Source organism: Bubalus kerabau, chromosome 3, assembly GCF_029407905.1.
Source record: "Bubalus kerabau isolate K-KA32 ecotype Philippines breed swamp buffalo chromosome 3, PCC_UOA_SB_1v2, whole genome shotgun sequence".
NCBI classification, from domain to species: Eukaryota; Metazoa; Chordata; class Mammalia; order Artiodactyla; family Bovidae; genus Bubalus; species Bubalus kerabau.
The window spans coordinates 97,170,198-97,192,939 of record NC_073626.1 but is presented as its reverse complement, the minus strand read 5'-3'; the positions used below and the strand labels follow the sequence as shown (position 1 = coordinate 97,192,939).

Below are 22,742 nucleotides of genomic sequence, written 5' to 3'. Positions count from 1 at the left end.
GGAGCTGCACTGCAGTCTCGAGAGCTCTGCAGGGGCCTCCCCCGGGCCTTCAGGCGGCAGATCTGGGTCGGGAGGATGAGACGCGGTTTCTGGCCCTGCTGCTTAGGCCCTCAGACTGTCATGCTCTCTGTTTCTACCTACCCAGCCAGGGGCTCAGCCCCCAGACAAAAGCCTTTGGCTATCCCATGGGGCGAGGGAGACCCAGGACCATCCAAAGCCATCTTTGGAAGCTGCCACCTGTGCAGGCAGGTCAAAGGACTGAGAAACCCAGGCCTGCTGTGGAGTTGTGGAGCAAGTCGGGGTAGGAGGAGTGAGCCTCGGCATCATAGCCGAGGTCAGGGACAGCATGCTCGTGCTGGGCCCGCCCACGACCAAGGGCCTCTGGACCAGCACTTCCCTAAGTGTGGGCTGAAAGTGGCTCTTGGAAGGATAGTTGCTCCCTGTTTCCTTATTTAGACTCATAATGGCCCTTCCTTTAAATGGGAGGCCCTCTGTGACATACCCTGGGACCCATATACCCTGAGACCATGGTTTTGAAAAAGCGCACGATTCAGATCTGTGTCAGAAAAACATGTCCAATGAGAAAGGAAGCCAAGGAGAGCATTATGAGATTTCAGTGCTCAGCTTTCCAGATGGAGCAATGGTAAAGAATCGACCTGCCAATGCAGGAGGTACAGGAGACGCAGGTTCGATCCCTGGGCAGAGAAGATCCCCTGGAGGACGAAATGGCAACCCACTCCAGTATTCTTGCCTGGAGAATCTCGTGGACAGAGGAACCTAGTGGGCTACAGCCCATGGAGTCGCAAAGGGTCAGACATGACTGAGCACACACGTGAGTGCTCAAGAAGGCAGTGCAGTCTCTACTGTCCAGGCTTGCCTCATGTTCACCTGGGAGATGTTGGTAGAGGAAGGAGGAGCGTGATGGTGGAGTGGGGAGGGATGTGACGGGTGTGGACATTTCCAAAAAATGTGATTAGAAACAGTGAGTCACTTCACCGTCCTGATGGCTTTGGAGAACCATCCCTGGGCCTTTTCACTGAAACCCACGAGGTTCCCGCTATTCAGCCCTCTTCTCTCAGCATGGCTTAGTGTAGTGGTGATACGACCAGCAGAAGGAAGGCACCCCCTTGTGTATGTGAGGGTGAGCACAGGCACAGCACCAGGTCCATGTGCGTGATCCCAGGGGCTGTGGGCAGTGAGAAGTGCTGGGCACTGGGCCTGCTGACCGAGGTGCTCTGCAGCTCCCAGGCTCAGGTGCAGAGATGGCTTGAGCCAGCTCTGGTTATGAGCTGGGACCATGTTTCTTCACATGAAAAATTGTAAGTCTAAGGTCTAAAGAGAGACTAAATGCTGTTTACAAATGTATAATACAAGCTGGGAAGAAGCCCTGGTTGGTCTCCAAGTCTGGAGGAAAAGAAGAGGTGCCACTCTTGGTGGTCTGTGGGGTGTCACAGGTCAGAGCTTCTTAGCACGTTCCTTCCATGTTATCATTTCTCCCCGGGGTCCTGTTCACTGGCTCCGTGAGGCACTTGTCAGGCAGGGATGCAATCAGATGTTCTACTTGCCCTAACACACTACATAGATAATAACTGCCTGGCCTGACACTGACCGAGGGACTTGGTGGGCTTTTTTAGGATTTTAGGATGTTTCTCTTCCTAAGTGTGAACCGAAGTGAAACTTGAGACAAAAGCAACAAAGATGAAAATGTAAAGTTTATTACTGATAAAAGCGGGTTTGCAGGATAGGGTGTGCCTTTGTGAGCTTATACTTCAACCCTGAATTAGATTTATCACTGCACAGCTAGACTATTAGAAGTAGCTGAGGGAGGCTGGATTCCAAAGAGAGGATGCTCAGAGGGTTGAACTGAGGTCGACCTGTTAGATTTCTTGTCCCTAATCTGTCAGCCTTGCTGCTGCCTCCCTTGAAAAGGAGTGAGGAGGGAGTCCAAGAGTGTCACTGGGTGAGGCCCCTCAGGAAACAGGAGGCCAGGGGTGGAGGTTTTCCCCTAAGAATGGGCAGAAGGAGAGGAATCTGAGACCTTCCTTTCAGAGAATCTGTAGGGAGGGGAAGTCCCCACACATTGTGAGAAAGACTAGGAAGCGGCCTGAGTAGGGAGAGAACTATCAGGAAAGGAATTTTCTGAAAAAGGTGAATCTCAACTATGAATTTTGAAGAGCTGTGATATAGACTGACAGCAAAACCCCAGAGTCATATGTAGGAATAAAGTGTAGAGCTTCTAAACCTTCCCTTCACTCTAATTCCTGGCTAACTAAGGAGCCTCTCACAAGGGCTTTTTAAAAATCTTGACTGTTAGCGTTTCCAGCAACGTAATCTTCTGCTTATTTTGATTTCACCCAGCAAGCAGAAGAGGAAAATGAGCTGAGGAAAAAGCAGGAACAAGCGCTCATGGAGAAACTCCTGGAGCAGGAAGCTCTGCTGGAGCAGCAGGACCCAAAGGTGAGATGTGCCAGGCTCCATCCGTGGTCCTCATGTGAGTGGGGTCCTGATGGCTCCATGGAGGCATGCGGGCAAGAGGGGCAGAGAGCCAGGCTGGGACGGGATGCTTCAGTTCCTTCCTGGGCTTGGAAACTTGGCAGATGGATGCTTGTTCACTCATTACTTGTTCAGCCATCACTGGAATGAGGCTGAGAGCATGTTTGTAAAGCATTATCCAAGTTTATAGAGATAGGGAACTTAAATCTTGGTTGGATGTACAGAGAGACCATCCCAGGTAACCTGCTGACTGAACAGTGAAGTGTCCCGGAAGGGGAAGGCTTCACAGGGTCGCCATTGGTGCTGGCCCTGATGGGGGGAAGGCTTCGTAAGGAGGAATGGGAGAGAGCGTTCTAGGGAGGGAAACAACACAGGTGAAGACCATGACGAAGGCTGGCAGGTCATAGTATTTTTCATCACGATCCTCTGCACTGAAGTGTAACAAGTCAGTGGCTATTACTAGCTGCCTTTTGCCATGGGATCCAGCCTTCCTATGGCTGCCAGTTTTGTGTGTTCTTTGTGAAAAGGTTTTTGTTCCCAGAAACTTCCTAAGTTTTCTTCTGCTGAGCAGTGTGTTGGGATGGTGCTGTCTGTGTTTCAGACTGAGGCTGCTTGTTAGTCACAAAATGCTCAGACCCGTTTTGGATTTTCTCAGACCTCCAGTGGGTGTTGGTCTCATTAATCTCTGCCATTCTTTTTTCTTCTCAGTCTCCTTCCCACAAATCAAAAAGGCAGCAGCAAGAATTAATTGCCGAATTGAGAAGGCGGCAAGTTAAAGATAATAGACATGTATATGAAGGAAAAGATGGTGCCATTGAAGATATTATCACAGGTAAAAGCTACTTCCTCATTGTGGCTCTGGGAGATCCCTCTGGCCTCACTGTTTCTGCACCATTTACAGATTTTGCTACTGCTTTTGTCCAGGGTTTACAAGTTCTTCAGTTGATTTTATCCAGATGCAGAATTACAGAGAAATGCCATGCTAGTGTTTGAAGTATGTGTATAGTAATCTGTATACTGCCTGTCAAAGAACTCCAACATTCTCTCTGAAACAAACAAAAATCTATTTCTCAATATCATGTTTCAGTATCTCAATATCATTGGAACCCTGAATATCATTCAACGCGGCTCCTCCTTCTAATGATGTCCTGTTGTCTTAGATTTGTCCCCATGCTCCATTTTCTCGCTCATGGCCACTTCTACCCATCTGCCTACTTACGGACAGGACCCATACTGTACTAACCACAGTCAATGCATGTTTTTTCAACATGCTCTTTAAAAGCCTTTTCACTCATTTAAAGTAAGTGAAGATGCTAGGAAATCAGTGCTTTCATGAGGATGGACCAACAGGTCAAAAGCCCAGAGGGTTGAGGAATGGTCATTCTCTCTGCTAGAAATCGTGCCTAACCCAGCTTTGTTCTTGTCTAAGTTGTAGCCTAATGCTTTCTGCTCAAATCAACTCTTCAGAGTTTCTGCATTCCCTGTTAAAGATGGGGACAGTAATTTGGGGCAGTGGCTACAAGTGACTGCCTTTTCATGTTTGTTGCCTAAAGTTTCTCAGCTTCCAAGATACTTAACACTTTTTGGTAGGAAATGTTACACAAAAGTGTAGAGGAAACTCTGTAATATAGAGAATAGTACCCATCACCAGTCAGGAGTTTCCAGCTCATGGCCAATTTTGTTACATATCTGCTTCTACCTGTTCCCTTGGGGTTATTTTGAAGCAAATCCAAGACATGCAATTTCCTTTAGAAGTATTTCCATATAATCTTTGAAAGATAAGGTCTGTTTAGTAAAAAAAAAACAAGCATACCCACAGGGCCATTATCACATACCTCTGAAACACAGAGTTCCTTAAAAAAAAAAAAGCCAGTCATTATTCATATTTCCTTAATTGTCCTATTTTTTTTTTAAATAAAAAAAAGCCAGTCATTATTCATATTTCCTTAATTGTCCTATTTTTTTTTTAAATATAACTCTCCAGATTTTTGATGTCTCATTTCTTGTTAATAGCTTAGTCAGCATTGAAAATAGGGATTACAAAATGGCCAAGTCAGGATTTTTTATCAGCTCAGACCCAAAGAAATAAACTAGGAGAATGAATCACTAAAAAAGAAAGTCAATAAATAATTACTTGTCCAAAGTAAACCAGTGTGAGAAGTGGAATAGGTAAGTGGCTGATGAAAGTGCCAGTGTCTGCAGGGTACACATGTGCCCTGTACCTCTGTGCCTGCCTGTGTCTGTTCGCCCCACAGTGGCTGGCAGGTGGCTCCCAGATAAAGCTTCCTTGTTTAGCATCTCCTTGCCTCCTCTGCATGGAGCGGGAAGCTCTGCTCTGAGCAAGACCAGAACAGATAGATCTCCTTGGGTAAGCACTGTTGTAGCCTCAAGGCCACAATGAGGTTGACTTGTAGGTAGAGGAGCATCCAGCCATGGCACATTAAGAACTCAGAGCTCCGTTTTCATCAACCTGTTCTCCAGCTTAGTGACACTGGCTCATAAAATGTACAGTTTCTATTTGCCTGACCTGATCTACCATAGGAGGTAAATAAATATGTTTATGGAGCATTTTGGGTTTTTTTTTTTCCTTCTCCTTGGGCTATTTTCCATGATCTAGTCAACCCTGCCCCAGATTGAGTAACTCTTCTATGCTTTTTGAACTCACCTGGGTATATATTATATATTGCCTTCCCCGTTTCCTGCTCCCCTCCCTCACCCTTCTCCCAGGTATGATTAACAAAGCACTAACCATGTACTAATGCAGTAGATTGTGGCTTCTTACTCTCTTCTGTTTGTCTTGTTTGACTGTTATTTCAATGCAGTGTTGAAGACTGTGCCCTTTACTGCTCGCACCGCCAAGCGTGGCTCTCGATTTTTCTGCGAACCTGTTCTCACTGAGGAATACCATTACTAAACTATTACTCTTTCTCACCTGATGCTCTTAAAAGGTTGCTATGGATTTTTTGACCTCTAACGACCCTCTGTCTGTGTGTCAGGCCTACCCAGCAGTCTAGCATGGAACTGCCGTCTCCACTGTGGTGTATTTTATGTTGTCTTTATGCTGCATGGTTTCTCATTTCAGTCACAATTGCTGACTCACTAGCATTTTTAATACATCCTGAACCCACATGGCTGGGATGGTGTGTGCCAGTTGAATTAATACAATTACATATAGAAATTTTCAGAAAATGGAACACTTCTTTGAGAATCAGGGTGGGGACGAACTACGTTGCTTTTAAGATTTTGAGGCTAATATCTTTCAACACAAAATGACAGTCACCAATAACAATAATTACTGTTCCTACCATTTACTGAGCCCTTTCTGTGTTGGAATAGATTTATATAGATATTAAACCAACCTTTTTGTGCTCAGCTTGCTTTGATAGTAAAATGAGCTGCTATACAAGCTCTCAGGAGTACAAAGTGCTTTACAGATTGAAAATGATTTGCAGAAGCATCTGTGAAGTACACACACCTGTAAGTTGGATCTTAAGTGCCTTATGTAGTTCATAGCCATAATCCACAGTATGATGGAGCTCATGGTACAAGCTAAACTCAGGGAGCTCTTTAGATCTAGAGGCCTGTATAAGCTGATATAGGTAATCCGTAGCTTTATATTCACTTGTTTTCCTTCTGAGTGTCATGATCAAGTTTCAGCTGTCAGCAGTTCCCTGTTGGAGCAAGGCTGTGAACTAAGCAATGAATATAAAGGCTTGGGAGACCCCACTGTCTTCTCATTCATGCTTATTCACTGGTGGCTCTGTTCCATGTCAAACCCAGGGCATTACTACTGTGATGAGCTCATATCTGGATCTGCTTCTTTGGTCAAGATGGTGGCTAAATATTAATAGCAAATATCTTTTATTGGCAAATGCTACTGTTCTTGAAAATAAAAGAAAAACACGATCAAACTTTCCCAAGAAATAAGCCTGGGCTTCGTTTCTGATGGCTGAATAAGGAATAAACTTCTCTGTTGATTAGAAGAGTGACAAAGGAAACACATACTTTGAGTATATGAAATAGCCACTGTTTGACTGCCATGCTGAGATTGACACGGAACCAGTTACATGTTTAGTTTGTGGCATTTTCTTCTCTGAATTGCACTTGTTATGTATGCTCTTCTGTGTCTGAAGATAAGGATGTGGTATGTTGTTGCCTGTGCTGCAGTGTGCTTACCCACCAGTACTTATTAACAAGGCTATTGTCAGCTTTGCTGCCGGACTGTGTTTCTGGAGCCAAACTTCAAAGCAGCTTGGATCTGGGTGGTCAGAGCGGGGTGGGAAGGCATGCTCGCCCTTCCCTGGCTTTCTCTAACACCTCTTGTAGTGTGGCTTCCTTTCTTCTTCTGTTGGCTAACATGCCCGGGAATGTTATTCACAAAGTTGAATTGCTTTCCATATTCATCCCATTTTTACTTAACCATCATTTTGTGTTTTTGTTTTTTTTTTCTGTTTAGCTTTAAAGAAGAATAATATCACTAAATTTCCAAATGTTCACTCGAGGGTAAGGATTTCTTCTAGCACACCGGTGGTGGAGGATACACAGAGCTGGCAAGCATCACTTTTTACTTAGCTTCCTCCTCTCTCTGTATGCAGATTAATGATTTCAATCTCTGGCTGAGGGTAATACTGGTGAGAGTCTGAGCAGGGAGAAGTCTTTGCACCTCACATGCCAATGATGTGAGGCTAAGCCTCTCTGTTGGACTGTTTGGTCTCCTGCTGTGTTCTCACATGTGATGGCTTGGGTAAGGGTATTTGATGGTTATACTTACTTTGGGTGTGAGGCTGTCCTTCCCTTAACCCCTTCTTGGCCTTTAAGTTACTCGGTGAACCCCATTTTGATCCAAAGAAATTGAGACCAAATCCTGGCCAGGGAACATGATCTATAGTCTTTTAAGGAGGATTAGGGTTTTTAGAACTAATTCCTTTGAGGACTTAGGAACCATGAAATTGCAGGTCACTGCATATCCTGAGCCAGAAATGGAATTGTGACCTCCATTACCACTCTGGGTGAGGAAGCAAAGGCTTGAGAACATTATTAGGCATGCAAAACCATTCTTGGCCTGAATTTAGTAGGGCAAGGTCACAAATTCCAGTGAGTCAGGAGCTTATGGGGTTGGGGACAGTGCTGAATTGAGCTGAGCACTCACTTAGCTCTGGCTTATTTTGCCATGTGAGAATTAAATGGGCCCAAAACCAGTTTTCCAAAAGTCAAGAAACCTTGGTTTTTAGGTTAATTCCCAGTTTAAATGTCTAGGAAACTATATTTTAAAATTTAAGGCATCTGCCAAACATCCTGTGGACCAGCTATGGCCCATCCATTTTCAATCTGAGCAGTGAAGGGATAAAAAAGATGAAATCTGTTTTAATTCTATTGTTTCCCTTTCTAAAGATACGCTTTTTTTTCTGAACAGAAATCAACAATACTAAGTTGATGTAGGGAAATACATACTAAACAGAACAAGGGGAAAAGGTATGAAGCCTGCTTTTTCCTTTCAGTGTGTTCTGACTCCATTAAATGGAGGCTACCCTGCCTTATTCAAGAAAGCATGCCTTCATACGAAGAGCACTTACTAAAATCCCTCTTGTGCATCTCATTCATTCCTTCCTGCTTGAACTGAAGTACAGTGGTTGATTCATTCAAGCATTTTGTTATTGTTAGACATCCTGCCATTCACTGGCAGTACAAATTGGGGAATCCAAGAGGGCCCATACAATCTTCCCCCCCTCTGATGAAAAACATCATCTTGGGTGGCAGGAAAGAACGTTCAGGAATGGAGTGTTATTTTGATTTAGTGATTGCTTTTGTTTGGTGGTTGACTGTGATATATCTGATTTACAAAATAAACTGACCTAAGTTCATTTTAATGGAATAATAATGGAAGCCGTGGCTGCAGACTAGGTGTAAGCTCCTTCCTTAATTAAAATCTCAGAAAGGACAAGGCGGTGTTTTGTCTTGCAGTTTCAAGTTCATTGCAATGGTTGGTATTCACGTTTTCAGAAAGAAAAATGACTACTAAGTAATAGCTACTTCCCAATGGAAGAAACATTTCAAAATGACATCGGCTAGACTCTCTGGCCAGTGACAGAAGCACTCTACTTGTATTTTGTAAGAGCCAGAATCACACCAGTATTACATGCTGTTTTGCTTGACTGTAAATATCGAGGGCAAAGTACATGTTTTTTGGCTCAAATTCTCAGTTTGAAGGGCCCATAAGCTGACTCTTCTACACAAGCTGCTTTGATTGGCTGCCAGCTGGCCTCTGTCTTGTTTAGATACATGATATTACAGATTGCAATTCTCTCATTGGTGCTCTCCTCTTTACAGATCTTAGAAACCAACCATACAGACGAGCCGATGCGGTGAGGAGAAGTGTTAGGCGGCGCTTTGATGACCAGAATTTGCGTTCTGTTAATGGTGCCGAAATGACCATGTGAACCAGAGACCTGCTTGTGTGAATAGAGGGTGTGCGTGAATGAAGATGTCCATGTGAACTTTCTGTGCTACCATTTAACTGCAGCCTTGAACATAGATCAAATATTCTAAGGGCTCAGATTTAGCAAACACATAGGAATTTTTAAATGATGGGCTCTGCTTTCAACCTTTGTTAACAAGTGCCTAAAAGTGGAAGTACCTGCTCAGATTAATCAAAGCAATAGGATTTGATTTGATTAGTATCTTTTTACACCAGTATGTTATTTTTTAACCAAAATATAAATTTCATATTACATTCATTACCTGCCATTGTGATTGTCCCATGATGGCCCACCCTGGTTTCCTGATAAGTTGTAAATAACATGGAATGCATCTGCTGTGGGCTTCCTTTGCTGTCTTTTAAGAAGTTAATTTTGTTTTAGCCATACCTGTCAACTTTGTATTTTTAAGGGCTTGCAGCACGGAAGAAGGAAAAAGTCATGTGATAAACTCCTTTTGTCTATAGCCAAGCCCCAGCCAAGTACAAATAGGATACGACTGCAGTGGCACAGCAGGCAGTCAACGTGTTTCACATTCTGCTTCTGTGCTGGGGCACGATGCCTCAGGAGATTCACTGGTATGAATGAGACCACGTGATGGCATACAGATGTTGTACAAGACGTATTTGCAGTACTGTTCTTCAGCTAGAGGCAGCTTTTTAAAAATACAAATGTTTATTAGTTACCACTAAAATTAACATCTCAGTAATCAGTATTAGGATTTCTGAGGACCACTATGGGTCAATCCTGAGAATAGAATCAGTGCCTTGCTAGCCAGGGAGAAGTTCACTAGCTCTATGAACAAGCATTCAAGATTTACTTCCGCTAGCAGAGTAGTGTTAGTAACCTGGCCTTATCACTCTGACAATCGCAGGGTTCCCCCTTCCTCCTTTTTGTCGATTGGATTAGATATATTTGGCATCACACATTAAGAGCTAAGAAATTCTTGTACTTCCCAGACTACCTTGTGGGGAATTGCAATTAAATTGCTGAATTACATTGGTATTAAGCTTAAATGATATGTAATGGGACTAAATGGCCAACAAAGCCACTGTTGTTCCTTCAGCTCTGGCAGGGCACTTGATCCAAAGTCAAAAACTGGACTGAAGCTAATTTGTAATTTCCATCACACACATTCTGCTTCTGGCTTACCTTATTGGTACATTACACCAGTATATTAATTGTAAAGTTTATTGTATAGTATTTAACCACTGAATTTATTTTATGTTGTGCTCATGTGAACTCCTTGGTGAAGGTCCCATTTCCCTTGGATAATGTGTAGTTATATATCTCTTTTTAAATGTACAGATATTTTGCTATAAAATTGGTGCAGTTTTTTATGGTTTTTACACTTCTCTTTAATTCCCACCTAAGCCTCTGGGTAATATTGTAAATATTGTTTAAAAATGCATCAGCCTATGCTATACAATCTGAATGTTATTTTAACTTATAGGTTTCTTTTTTTAATATATATATTTAACTTCAAGGACAGTTTAGGGATCAGTTACCACATTTCACTTTAGCGTATCTATTTACAAAAAGATTAAACTGCCACCTGCTAGCACATTTTCATGTGTACTTTAAAAAAGAACATGCCAAGATTGTGTCTGACTCATTCAACATTTCATTTTGATGAAAAGAGGCATTTGACCATGAGATTTAACACAAATAGTTGGTCCTTTACCACAAAGCAGCTGTTTTCCAAAGCTCAATCCTGATGAACATAGGTTAAAATGGGCTATTAATCTACAAATAGACAATAATATTGGCATGTTCTTTTCTGTTTGTCTCTTAATGGACCTGCTTCTTAGCAATATTAGAAATGTTTTATAAAAACAGTTCATGTTACATTTCTGGTCTTTTCATGGCATATGAGCAAATAAACTATTTACACTACTATCCTGTACTGTGCTGTAGTCTTTTAGTGTATACTTTAGGGGGTTTTATGTGCCGGTTTCATGTATACTCTTTTAGCTTCTAGAAACAGGTATGTTTTGCTGCTTGAATTCATAACCTAAACAGACTTAGTAAAATGTAAGGAAAACTCCTTCCTCTACAAAACTCCTGGTCACTTGCTGTATGTAATGTAGAAACCAAGCAGATTTTAGTATTGAGTATTTTAGCATTGAGATTAGTATCTCCAGAATCCTGGTTATGAATTTATCCCTTCCAGAGAAAAAGCACTCTTTTTTTGGTGAGATACTGCCTCTCTCAACATTTGTTGTAATGAGGATGTTGCATATACTCAGTCTACTAGTGGATCACAGATAGGCACCAAGCACCTGAAACACTTGTGCACGCACAGATATTTATAATTCCAAGTCAGAGTATATTCTTAGTATATTCATTTAGTATATTTTTTTAGTGAAGTAAAGAAATTTATAATTTAAGAAACTGTCCAAGTGGTTTAAAAAACAACTTAAAGGGGCATAAATCAGTCTTTATTGTGATAATCTGGAACCAAACTTGGAATATTCCCAAGGTAGACTTGTAGCTGAAACTTTTAAAACAGAAAAAAGTTAAAATTTTGAAATTATTAAGACTCTTGTTTGTTTTGTACCAGGAGAAGTGCCTCATGGTAAAGGAAATCAGGTCATTAATATTCTGTCAGGATATTTTCAAGAATAAACTAGAGCAATAAGTTAAAATGAGGTAGATATGGTTAGGTTTTGGAAATTTATCAGTTAGCACCAATTTTTAAAGATTTTTCTAATAACTCAGAGGTAAGTCTATTTGTTTTTCACTCCCGATCTTTGCGACTAAAACTCTGTATCTTAATCCAATAAAAGTCACTGCCAATGACACTGCAATGAATGTCCAGCAACCTTGCTCACTCAACAGTGCTCAGTGGTTAATGGAACTTGACATCCACCACTGACTCTGCTGGGTCAACATACTGGATTTTGTAGAATCACCTAATTTTACACTGTGAAATATACTTTCACAATACTAGATTTATAATTCACATCTATTAATTTTAAAATTGATAAAATGAAATTCTTAGCCCTAATACACTTGTTCTTATCAGAAATGTGTGCACAGACAAATATACTATCAGCCCACTTTGTGCCAAAGGATTAATCTTCTACTTTTTCTAAACTAATACTCCAACTATTGCTAAGAAAAAAATCTGAAGCAAGAAACAAATGCATGGACAAATGTTGATATACTTTTTTGGTCTAACTTTTTATAAAGAAAAGCAAGTATTAACATTGAGAAAACAGAATGTGGGCATCTATCAGCGCACAGCACAGAACTGCTGCATACAACAGTGCTTAAAGGAAAAGGCTGACACAGATCCAATTTAGTAGATGTCATTTTTCTAATAAATTATATTTATTTACAAAGGTCTACCTTTTATATAATTGAAGTTCTTTACATCAGAACAATATATGAACAGAAGAGAAAATCTGTTAAGTACAAACACAAAGTAGAAACCTTGTTCCTTGTTATTACTCACCTTTCAGAACAAGTCTTCAGTTTAGTTGTAGAGGTAGGCAAGAGAGCAACACCTACCAAAAAAGTTTGCAGGCAGGACCAAAAAAAAAAAAAAAAGATTATAATTACCACATTTAGATACCCCCAAGACAGCATAAAAGAGGGGCATCAAGAAATGGCTTAGTTTGAATATGATGTGAGATTAGACAGCCACTTTGTTTCAGTCTGAATGAAAACTGGAAGTGAGCTAGTTCCCCTCAAATGCAAACATCAACCTTAAACCTAGGACAAATTACCATCAAATTAACAGTCAAGTATCTATCACTAATAATGAAGAGATAGCCTTGAACTCGATCATACTGCCTCAGTTTTTATATAGTGATTTTTAAAAAAGCATAAAAAATTCACTGCAATTAAGAAATTTAAGCCAGAAGGAGAAACCCAGTATGGTTTGGAGGGCTAGGGAGAGTATGTGGATAACGGGAGCAAAATCTTCCCCTTCCTAACTCATCTTTCAGTTAGCTCCAGTAGCACTGTTAAGTGCATACATGCCCTGTCACCATTATTCACCTGTTTGTCAAAAATGGCCTGAAATGATTAGTTCTCAGAACTTAAAATAGGAACTTTGTTTTGTCTCATTAGGGCCTTTAGATCAACTCTGATCTAAATGTTAGCTCCTCAAAAGTTACTACTTTTAAACCACTACCCTTGTAACAGAATTATGTGTATGACATGAAGGTATGTTTCAAATCATCACAAGAGATTGCCTTTCCTACTCAAAAACCACATGAAAAGTTGTATGTTCTCATATATAATAAGTGTTTGGACATTTCTGAAGGAACAGTTAAGACTGAGGCACAGTCACCAGAACGTATCTTCAGTGTTACTTCAATTAGTTTGGGGTTCAGTATGGTTTATTGCCATGATGCTTTTTCAAGCCCTTTAATACAGATGACAAGTACCATGGATGCTGGATGAGTACATCTGTCAACTGATATTTTATTTTACATTCACTCAATAAATGCCTACTATGTGCCAGGCACTGTTCTAATTCGCATGACAGTGAGTGATACACAAATCCTTGCCCCCAAGGAATCTGACCACCATCTACATCAAAATGGTGGAAAAACTTAACAGCAAGGTAAGAATAAGGAAGGTAAGAATTATTAGACTGCTATACACCATTACTAGAACCATAGAATGAAACTATGAACTTAGAATGCATTTCCATGAAAATTACTTGGGATGTTATTTTGCTTTTCCTTTATGTAAAATGAGTCCTAGAAAATGTAAAAGAAAATTTGACCTGCTATTGGGAGACAGACTTCCCCAAGGGAAAAGAAAAAGTCTGATTTAAGTTGTAAGGAATTAATGTGCTTTGCCTCAATTTTGCTTTTAGAAGTGTTTATTTAGTTCTTTAGCTTTGCAGTTTACATTTAAGTTACATAATGAACACCCTATAAACTCATTTTTTAAAATGCATTAATTACTCTTTGCTGGGTACTATTTGATTAGAAACTGCTCTCTCAAATAGTATCCAAGTTTTAAATAATCCTTAAATAAAGGAGTTACCCCTATCTGGATGCAAAAATAAAAAGTGGCTGCCTAGTCAGCACTCAGTTGACCATTAACACTGGAAGAAAACCAGGATCACATAGGCAAATGATTCTTAACACAAGGTGCAGGCCCCCTGGTAACTGAATGAAAACTATGGATCTTCTTTTCAGAAAAATGTATACAGATTTTGAAGTTTCACAGTCTTACCACTGTGAATTAAAAGACTGCTTTACTCTAGGCCGACCCCTTTCATACTATTGTTGTAAACGGGGTGCAATTAGCAAAAATCAAGATGAAATGGCTGTGATACTTCGAGCATGTTCAGCTTTACTGGGAGGCATAAAAATTATTTTCATTGTTGAAACACATGAATGATCTATAGGTTGACGCTCCTTTGGGTAATGATAATGAAATGGCATCACTGTATTAAAAATGTTGGGACCACTGCTTAAGTTTTATGTTGCTTAAATACACTTGGGAGAGGTGCAAAGAATTCTTCATAAATCATTAACTTTTTATACCAATTCAATTTTTCCACATAGGAATTAAATACTGGAATTTTATACTGGAAGGAATATTTGAAGTCCTATTTTTGATTATTAAGCATATTAAATATATTACTGAATTTAATCCAAGAGTTCATTAATATTAATGATAATGAGGGAAGATAAGCCCTTAACATTTACCTAAGTCTGAGGCTTAACTGTAAAGTATAAATTCCCTTTATCTGAATATAAACATACTTTCTGTTTGAACACATTTTGAACGTAACTGTTCAGCTCTATTAAAACCAATATTCTATGATATTTCAACTTTATTAGACTGAAGATTTAGAAACCTAATCAAATGGATTAAAGATATTCACACATAACTCTTATTTTAATAAAATCTACCCATCACCTATATCCCAGGCCATAGTATCTTTCTGGCAACTTAATGCCATTTGATGGGATCACTACAGGATTATAGTCACTTCAATTACATACTTTATAAAAAGTACGTTGTATTTTTGCTTTACAACTCATTAGCTTTGTTTTTGGGTCAAATAATTTTCATGGTTGGAACAATAAGGAAACTTGAGTTTGTACTGTCTTATGGGAATCTGAAGTTGTGATAAGACAGTATCTCTATAATACAGAAAGTTAATTTGAGGACATCAATAATTTAATAGGAAAACTAAAAACTTTAAAGTTGTACTTTAAAAAATCATGATTCATGGAAGTTTTACAGATTCTAAATTCTGTGAACAACCACCAGTATTTCTGCCAATATCATATGCATATTTTACTCTGATGTCCAGGTCAAGTGTTTTGACATGATAAGCAATATTAACTATTATTATGAAGGGGCCCTCTGAACATTAAGTCTAGGCAACTTGCCTGTTGATAAAGTTGTTATATGTTGTGGTTCTAATATACAATAGGAGACTAATGTCAAGCAAGAAACTGGCTTCGCATTTGTTGAAGATAGTGGTTTTTACTTTCTACGAAGTCATGTCATATTTCACAGCAGAAATATGACTTGGCATTGAGAAAAGTCCAGGACTCCCCCCCGAGCCTTCCCCTGTGGCTTTCAAGAGTGGATACTAGATTTAATTGAAACATAGGGGGCAGAGATGAGAAAAGTCATCCCAGTCTGTCCCACTTTCAAATTGATTAGGATGGTGAAGGGAAAATGAAGGGAAAATGAACTTTTTGTTCTAAATTGCAACGTGAAACAGGATTGCCCCAAATGCCCCAAATAAAAAAATACCTAAGGTAATACCAAAGACTATGTGCTAAAATTTACTTATTTACTTAAAAAAAATCTCCTGCACTGAAGGAAAATAGTATAAATCACATTACCAACCTTCAAAAGTTAGCATGTAAAAAGTATTCTAGCTTCAAACCATTGCCCTTTCTTAAAAGTATTCTGTAGGAAATTCATAGATCAAAAACAAATACAGGGGCCTGTATGATTTATAATATTCTTAAATATTAAAAAAGGAAAGTAACTTGGCTATATGGATTAGATAAAGCAAAATTTTAGGGGTTTAGTATCTTAACCTTTAAAGAATCATACAATTTTTTTCTTTTTTTTTTTTTTTAGAGCTGAGCAGTAGAAATAAATACTAGTACACACTAGAAGAGAAGATTTAATAATTGATAAAAATGTACAAAAATATTCAAATCAGAAATGCTTTAGAATGTGTACCACGAAGTCAATACTTCTCAGTGAGTAGGGAAGGTAAAAGACTTCCTCAATGAAAAAAAGCAAGAGAAAGTTCGGATTAAAAAAAAAAAAAAACTGTTAAAGAAATTGCTGAAGTCAACATTGATTTGTTTTAGACAAGGATATTGCAGCCATCACTTAAAGTTTGGTGGCACATTCTTTAGTAGGTCCTTAAGGCAATATATTTAAGCTAATTTACAATTTGATTTGATGTTAACTTTTTAAACATCACCTCAAAATAATGCCCTCACAGTAGCCTTTTCAAAATGTATTCAGATGTTCCATAAAAAATAATGGTGGCTTTATTATAGCAGTGCTGAGCAGCACCACTATAGTTAAGGGTCTACCAGGTTTCCATTATGAACACTATTTCTGAGTTTACCATAAAAGATCATATTGTCTTTAACCAGTTGGGTAGTGCACAAAAAAGCAGTATATCAGTTGCTGGTGCTTTTTTTTGTACTACTAGATATCAAAATTTTTCCATTATATCTTCAAAATCCAGCTTCTATAAAGTAAATCAAATCACCTCATGACTTACACTTTAGAATAAAGTAGAGACACCTGCAGTTATCAGTAAATTGCCACCTTTAATCCATCCTGCAGTGCCCTATGAAAGGGTCACAGACAGACAGTTATGACTGTATGAAAATATGATTCTTGATACAGAATCAAAAGTTATTTTCAATTTCCTTTGCTTTTATAAAGTCCACAATAACAATACTTAAATGCACTTTTTTTTTTCCTGTGATATAATTAAAACCCAGTGTTATTTCAATTGAACTTAAAATAGAGTCCCTGGTCTGAATTAGACTTTAAAATCATACTGTAAACATATTTGGTATAATTTATTGATCATCATCCAGTTGCTCCAAAAGGGTCCTTCTGCGCTTTTCCAATTCCCCTTCACTCAGTTCACTGCCAGAAGTATCCCAATTACCCTGAAAAACAACAGTGAATACAATTGTGTCAGTACTCAAAAGGTAAGTAGTAGTGAACCTTTGAAAAAAGAACACAAAATCTCTTCCACAAAAACTAAGGCATCACAGACTGATTAAAGACTGATTTCTTTCCCAAAAGCCTTAACCAAATTAACCAAATACTCCCTGGTTATTTGGGGAGTAAGTAACCAGGGGAGACAGTTCTCTCAGAATGGAACTCTCCTAAGGTGTTTACTTTTGGTTTAATATGTACATCAGGGAGAATAGTACGTATCCATTTCTTTTCCTCCCTTCTACATAATTGAATATGAAACATCTTATTTCCATTTAATGGAAGCTGGGTGTTCATTTCCTAAGTATTCTTCATTAATTTTTCAGAATCTAGGTTATCCTGTATTTATACTAAAGTATTATCTTTTGAGCATTATTATATTGTACCCAGAGTTATGAGGACAAGTTAGGCTGGAAAAAATTTAAAAACAACAAAAACCACACAAAACACTTTGAGAAGGAACTCAACTCTTCAAAAGTTGATTGTTCACCTATATTTTCTATCACCCTTCAGGGATCCCATTTAATCTAATGTAAGGACACTCCCCATGGACGGAGGGCCTGGTGGGCTGTATGTAGTCCATGGGGTCGCTAAGAATCGGACACTACTTCACTTTCACTTTTCACTTTCATGCATTGAGGAAATGGCAACCCACTCCAGTGTTCTTGCCTGGAGACTCCCAGGGACGGGGGAGCCTCGTGGGCTGCCGTCTATGGGGTCGCAGAGTCAGACATGACTGAAGTGACTTAGCAGCAGCAAGGACACTTAAGTCACTAAGTAAATACAGAGGAAATAATCATTCCTCACCAAAGATGTGCATCAGACTCTTCAGTGCTGTTTGAAAACAAACACCCCTCCACCCTATTCCCACCCACGGAGAAAATCCTAAGGGAGGATGAGGACTTCCCTACACAGCTTAAACTCTCAGTTGGTAGCTCAGAGGCATTATGCTTGCTAAGCCCACAGCATTTGTGGCATGAACAGCAAGGTGAAGAAGGCATGTGTTATATGCTCTGCCACACACATACATATGGGGGAAACTAAGGACTGACTATGTAATTCGATATTAAAACACTAGATTTGGCTTATAATATACCCCTATTTGCCCTCACCTCTTCCCTCTCAATGATTATTTCTAAAAGCTGTTGGAAAGCTACCTATTGAAACAGGATTTACAATGATGCCATATCGAGGGAAAACCCAATTTGAGTATCATCTGTTAAATTTTATATTCTTAAATTAGGCAGAAAACATCCATTGGCATTTCTTAATGAGGATGTACAAAGCTAGAACAACATTCTTAGTGGGTTAAACAACAGTGACAGAATGCCACATTATTTTTTTTAATGAATATGAAATTTAGGATGCTTAAGTTGGGTCACACATGATGACATACATTAGAAAACTGCTTTGTGTGAGAAGCAGCTAACTGGTAGATACAAAGAGGAAGAATTATAAATACTTACAGAATCCTTTCCAGTCTTTTTCTTAGGTGATTTGTGTTTTGATTCTGATCTTTGTCTAGTTCTGTCTTTTTCGCCTTCCCGGTCTTTTTCTTTTTTATCCTTTTCTCTTTCAGCATCTGACTCTGGAGAGTCCTTTTTAAATAAAAGACAATGTTAAAATGGTTACTTTATCAAAATGCTATTAGGAAAAAAACCCTTATATTGGTAATATTTAAGAACACCCACATTTAACACAGTATTTATGTATTCCTAGAGTGGTGAAATCTGAATGGATAACCTTAAGGAATCTAAAACATTCCAAAGATTCATGGCAGCAAGTTGGTCTTTCCTATGGGAAAGATGACAGTCTGACAGGGTAAACTATCACTAAAAGTGGGTCACTAAATTAGGTGTACCTTCATCCCTAAGATTAGGTATATCTTGATGTGTACCTAAGACCAAGAACCGAGAATAGAAGAGAAGTTGTTTAAACTTGTGGTTCTCAACAATAGCTACGACACACACACACACACACACACACACACACACGGCTCTTTCTCTAAGATTACTATAAAAAACCAGAGTGGGAATCCTAATGCTGTTTATTATTATTTGTTTCAAGTTCACCAAAGGATTTTATTGCAAGACTAAGGTGAACCACAACTCTGAAACTCTTGAGTTTAGGTGCTCACCTAAACTCTGCATAGGACCAAGCAGAAATGTCTACTGCCACTGAGAAAGCTAAGGGCAAAAGCTTAGGTGCAGTATAAAAATCAAGAGTTTGCTTACTGATTTATGTCTTCTCTTCTTGCTTTTCTTCTTATGTTTTTTTGATTTCTTGTAACTTCTCTCTAAGCAGCATGAAAAGAAAAGTGTCAGAATTTGAGGACATCCAAATGCCAATGACTTTAATCAAGTTAAAAGATAGGTTTACCAGATTCAGCACTAGACGAATGTTCTGAAGCAGAACGAGACTCTGATCGCTGTCTTTTTTTCTTTGAATGGCTGTCATCATCATCTGAATCTGACCCCTACACAACATAAATAATTTTATTCATAATGATGCTAACAAATACTTCAATATACTTATGGTACCATTTTAAATAAACTTTCTTACTGATCGGGAGCGGGAGCGCTTCCTGTGATGTTTTTTAGATTTCTTAGAATGCTTCTTGTTTTTTGAATGATGATGTTGACATTCATGCTACAGAGGCAAAAGAAAAAAATTACAAAGCTCACACTTTAGATAACAGATCATAGAGAATTCTTAATAGTTTTGCAAGTAAGTTCTTTTTAGAGTAAAAACGACATTCATTTTGCATTTTTAGGATGTACTCCCCAACTTGAAACTGTGCAAAGAGTTACTATCACTTAAAGTGAAGAGAACATTTTAACTATCCTATATGCACTCATTTCACATCTAAACACACGTGCAGAATAGTCACACTACTTTCAAAAACAATGAAATATAATTACATTTATTTGATGAACGTGGCTTTTGTCAGTGAGCTAAGTTCAGCACTGAAATAAAGAATTACCCCAGAGTCATCTGTAAAGGAGGTTAGTCTCAGAAATTGAATACAAAATCTACTTTCTTTTCAAGGAGCATTCCCTTCCTCATCAAACTTAAGATATCCAAAGGCAATCTAACTACACGTGAAATCAAAAAAGGAAATGTTCTATGGATTTTAACTCTTACTAGAACAATCATCAGGCTAGAAGGAGAGGGGAAATGCTGCAGTAAAAGTTCCCAACTCCCAAACATATCTATGGATTTGGAAATAAATCAGTTTACAAGTAAGTGGAAAGGGAAAATCTGGTTCAGGGACTCTCACTTTTTACGTCACTAATTGTTAACTCTTCTTCCTTTTCTACCTCAAGGCCCGTTTTTGAGGTCCAAATCCTTTTCTGGTATGTTCAGCTCTTCCCTATGTGGTCATCAGCTCCATTTATGACCTCATCACTTTACCAGCACAGATCATGAAAGAATCTTGTTGTGGACATTCCTGAATTGGGGGAAAATATTAACACACTACACTACAGCAAAGGTTCTCAAAATTAAATGTACATTCCAGGGCTTAAGACTCTTGTGACAATGATAATTCTGATACATTTCTACCAATGGGGCCTGAGTTTCTGTATTTTTAACAAGTTTACAGGTAATGCAGATGCTGCTGATCTGAGTAGAAAAGATCTACAGGCCAATAGCACTAGATCTAAAGGCAGCTGAGAGACAACATATGGTACATGGGGCCTGTTAACAGAGCAAACTGTTGTCAACACTGATACTTAGCAAGGACAATAAATCCAAAGAAATCGTCAACAATTAAGTTACCTGCTATTCCCAAAGACCATGAACATTACAAATTTAAGTATATGCTAACTTCACTTTGCTGTGAAGTATAAGTTTGTCCAAAACTGATGGCAAAGCATATTTGGTAAAAGCACTGGCCCTAGAGTCAAAAGCCTATGTTGGAATCCCTTCACAGCAAATTACTTTTCCTTTTGGCCTCAGTTTGCTCATCTGTAACTTCACAGGGTTGCTGTGAGGATTACATTCGTATATGTAATATTTGTAAAGCATAACATGGGCACCAAATAATAATTATTATTGGTCAATTTAGCATGTTTACTATCTATGAGTGATTACCTGAAATCTTCATCAAAATACCCTTAATTCAGCTAGTGGAATAATTTGCAATTTTATCATTACTTGTTTTAGCAAAAACTTACTATCTTTCAGAACATCCCTGAGCTTCCAACACCTCTAATGTAGTATAATATTTGAAATATGCTTAAAACTGTTTTACATCTGCTTTACAGATTCTAAGTTCTTTACAGGTTTATTAATCATTCCATGTGACTCCTAAATTGATGAATTTCTGTAACACTATATAAATATGAAACATATGAACTGTCTTCACTAAATAGATCTTTACCTTCTCATGCAAGCCTAGTGTGTTTCATTTAAAAGCAGTTCCTATAGAATAAACCACTCCCTAATCATCCCAGATAGTTAAGTACATTTGTATCAAAGTAGTATAATTTAGGAAGAACACTTTGATCATTCTAAATTCTTCGATTAAAAAAAATGTTTTACATATTTTTAAATATATCAGCCAATTACAATATAACTAAAATTACCTCAAGCACATGCATAAAATCTTTAAATATTCGTTTTCTTTCAGATTCTAGAGTTATATCCTCAAATGCTGGCTCTTTTACAAATCTCTCCCGGATCTGAAAAATTCAGATATGCAATAAAAATATGAAAACTGAGAAAAATATACCAATATGACTAAAAAAACAGCAAGTGAAAATTGGCAGCCCAGCCCTCTCAGTCTTTATTTCCATTCCTCCAGTATTCCTAAATGCCATCACAGCTGAGTTCACAATCTTCAAACAACTTCAGTTTATCTCTGTAGCTATGAGAAAGAAAAAGATTTTTATTTTCAACTGTAAAGGAAAAAATTTGTAAGTATACATACATCTTCCCAGACAGCATCCAATTCTATTGGAGGAGTAGCTTGTTTCAACATACTCTTAAATGCAGATTCTTTTCGTTTCATCTTCCGAGCCTCCTCTTTTTCTCTTTCACGTTCACGGGCTTCTGCCTTTTCTAGTAACTTTTAGAAAACATATTTATATATATATATAGTACAATTTAACTTGTGTTAAATTCATTATTCTCCCATCATCTATAAGGTAAGGGCCAATTAATTTTAGCAAAGGAATTTACTATCACTCACCATCTAAGTATATTATCTGTTACCTTATTTGAAACAGTGTCCACTACTCTGTAAAATACTATTCCTATTCCCTTATTTCAGGAGTTTACATACAACTTAAGTATCTTCAGCCAAATGTATTAAGAACTGTTTTATTAATCTAGTTGTTTATAACAGTAAGAATGATAACTTACACTATTGAAAGCCAGCTTAATATTTCCTGCATCTAATGTGGTTGATCTTTTAGTTGAACTGATTATTGCCACAAAGTCTTCAAAAGTAGTATTTACTTCAACTACAAATCCTTTATCCTAAAAAACAGAAATCTTGTTAATATTAGTAACAAAAAGAGCATAGCATTATTTTAAAAAATATGCCCCAGACTAAAAGTTAATAGTATATAT

General features: G+C 38.3%; 2 protein-coding genes across 23 annotated transcripts in view; one reads left to right on the top strand and one right to left on the bottom strand.

Annotated features, from left to right (window-relative positions):
* FMNL2 (formin like 2) overlaps positions 1-10,865 on the top strand; it is a 333,194-nt gene extending 322,329 nt beyond the window's left edge. For 5 of the 9 annotated variants that reach the window (XM_055572551.1, XM_055572544.1, XM_055572549.1 and 2 more), the window contains exons 24-26: positions 2,359-2,457; positions 3,202-3,325; positions 8,821-10,865. In XM_055572551.1, coding sequence (XP_055428526.1) covers positions 2,359-2,457; positions 3,202-3,325; positions 8,821-8,930 — 333 coding nt within the window. In that variant the 3' untranslated portion in view covers positions 8,931-10,865. Of the gene's footprint in view, positions 1-2,358; positions 2,458-3,201; positions 3,326-5,315; positions 5,442-6,949; positions 7,044-8,820 lie in introns of all 9 variants that reach the window. The other 4 variants (XR_008711915.1, XM_055572548.1, XM_055572546.1 and 1 more) reach the window with 4 other exon arrangements.
* A 5,213-nt stretch (positions 10,866-16,078) lies between these two features.
* The window catches only part of PRPF40A (pre-mRNA processing factor 40 homolog A), a 58,956-nt gene continuing 52,292 nt past the window's right edge, over positions 16,079-22,742 (bottom strand). For all 14 annotated transcript variants that reach the window (XM_055572563.1, XM_055572554.1, XM_055572564.1 and 11 more), the window contains 8 exons: positions 22,533-22,649; positions 22,099-22,236; positions 21,755-21,850; positions 19,728-19,814; positions 19,545-19,641; positions 19,400-19,461; positions 18,632-18,763; positions 16,079-17,113 (listed from right to left, as the gene is read on the bottom strand). In XM_055572563.1, the coding sequence (XP_055428538.1) occupies positions 17,021-17,113; positions 18,632-18,763; positions 19,400-19,461; positions 19,545-19,641; positions 19,728-19,814; positions 21,755-21,850; positions 22,099-22,236; positions 22,533-22,649 (822 nt within the window). In that variant the 3' untranslated portion in view covers positions 16,079-17,020. The remainder of the gene's footprint in view (positions 17,114-18,631; positions 18,764-19,399; positions 19,462-19,544; positions 19,642-19,727; positions 19,815-21,754; positions 21,851-22,098; positions 22,237-22,532; positions 22,650-22,742) is intronic.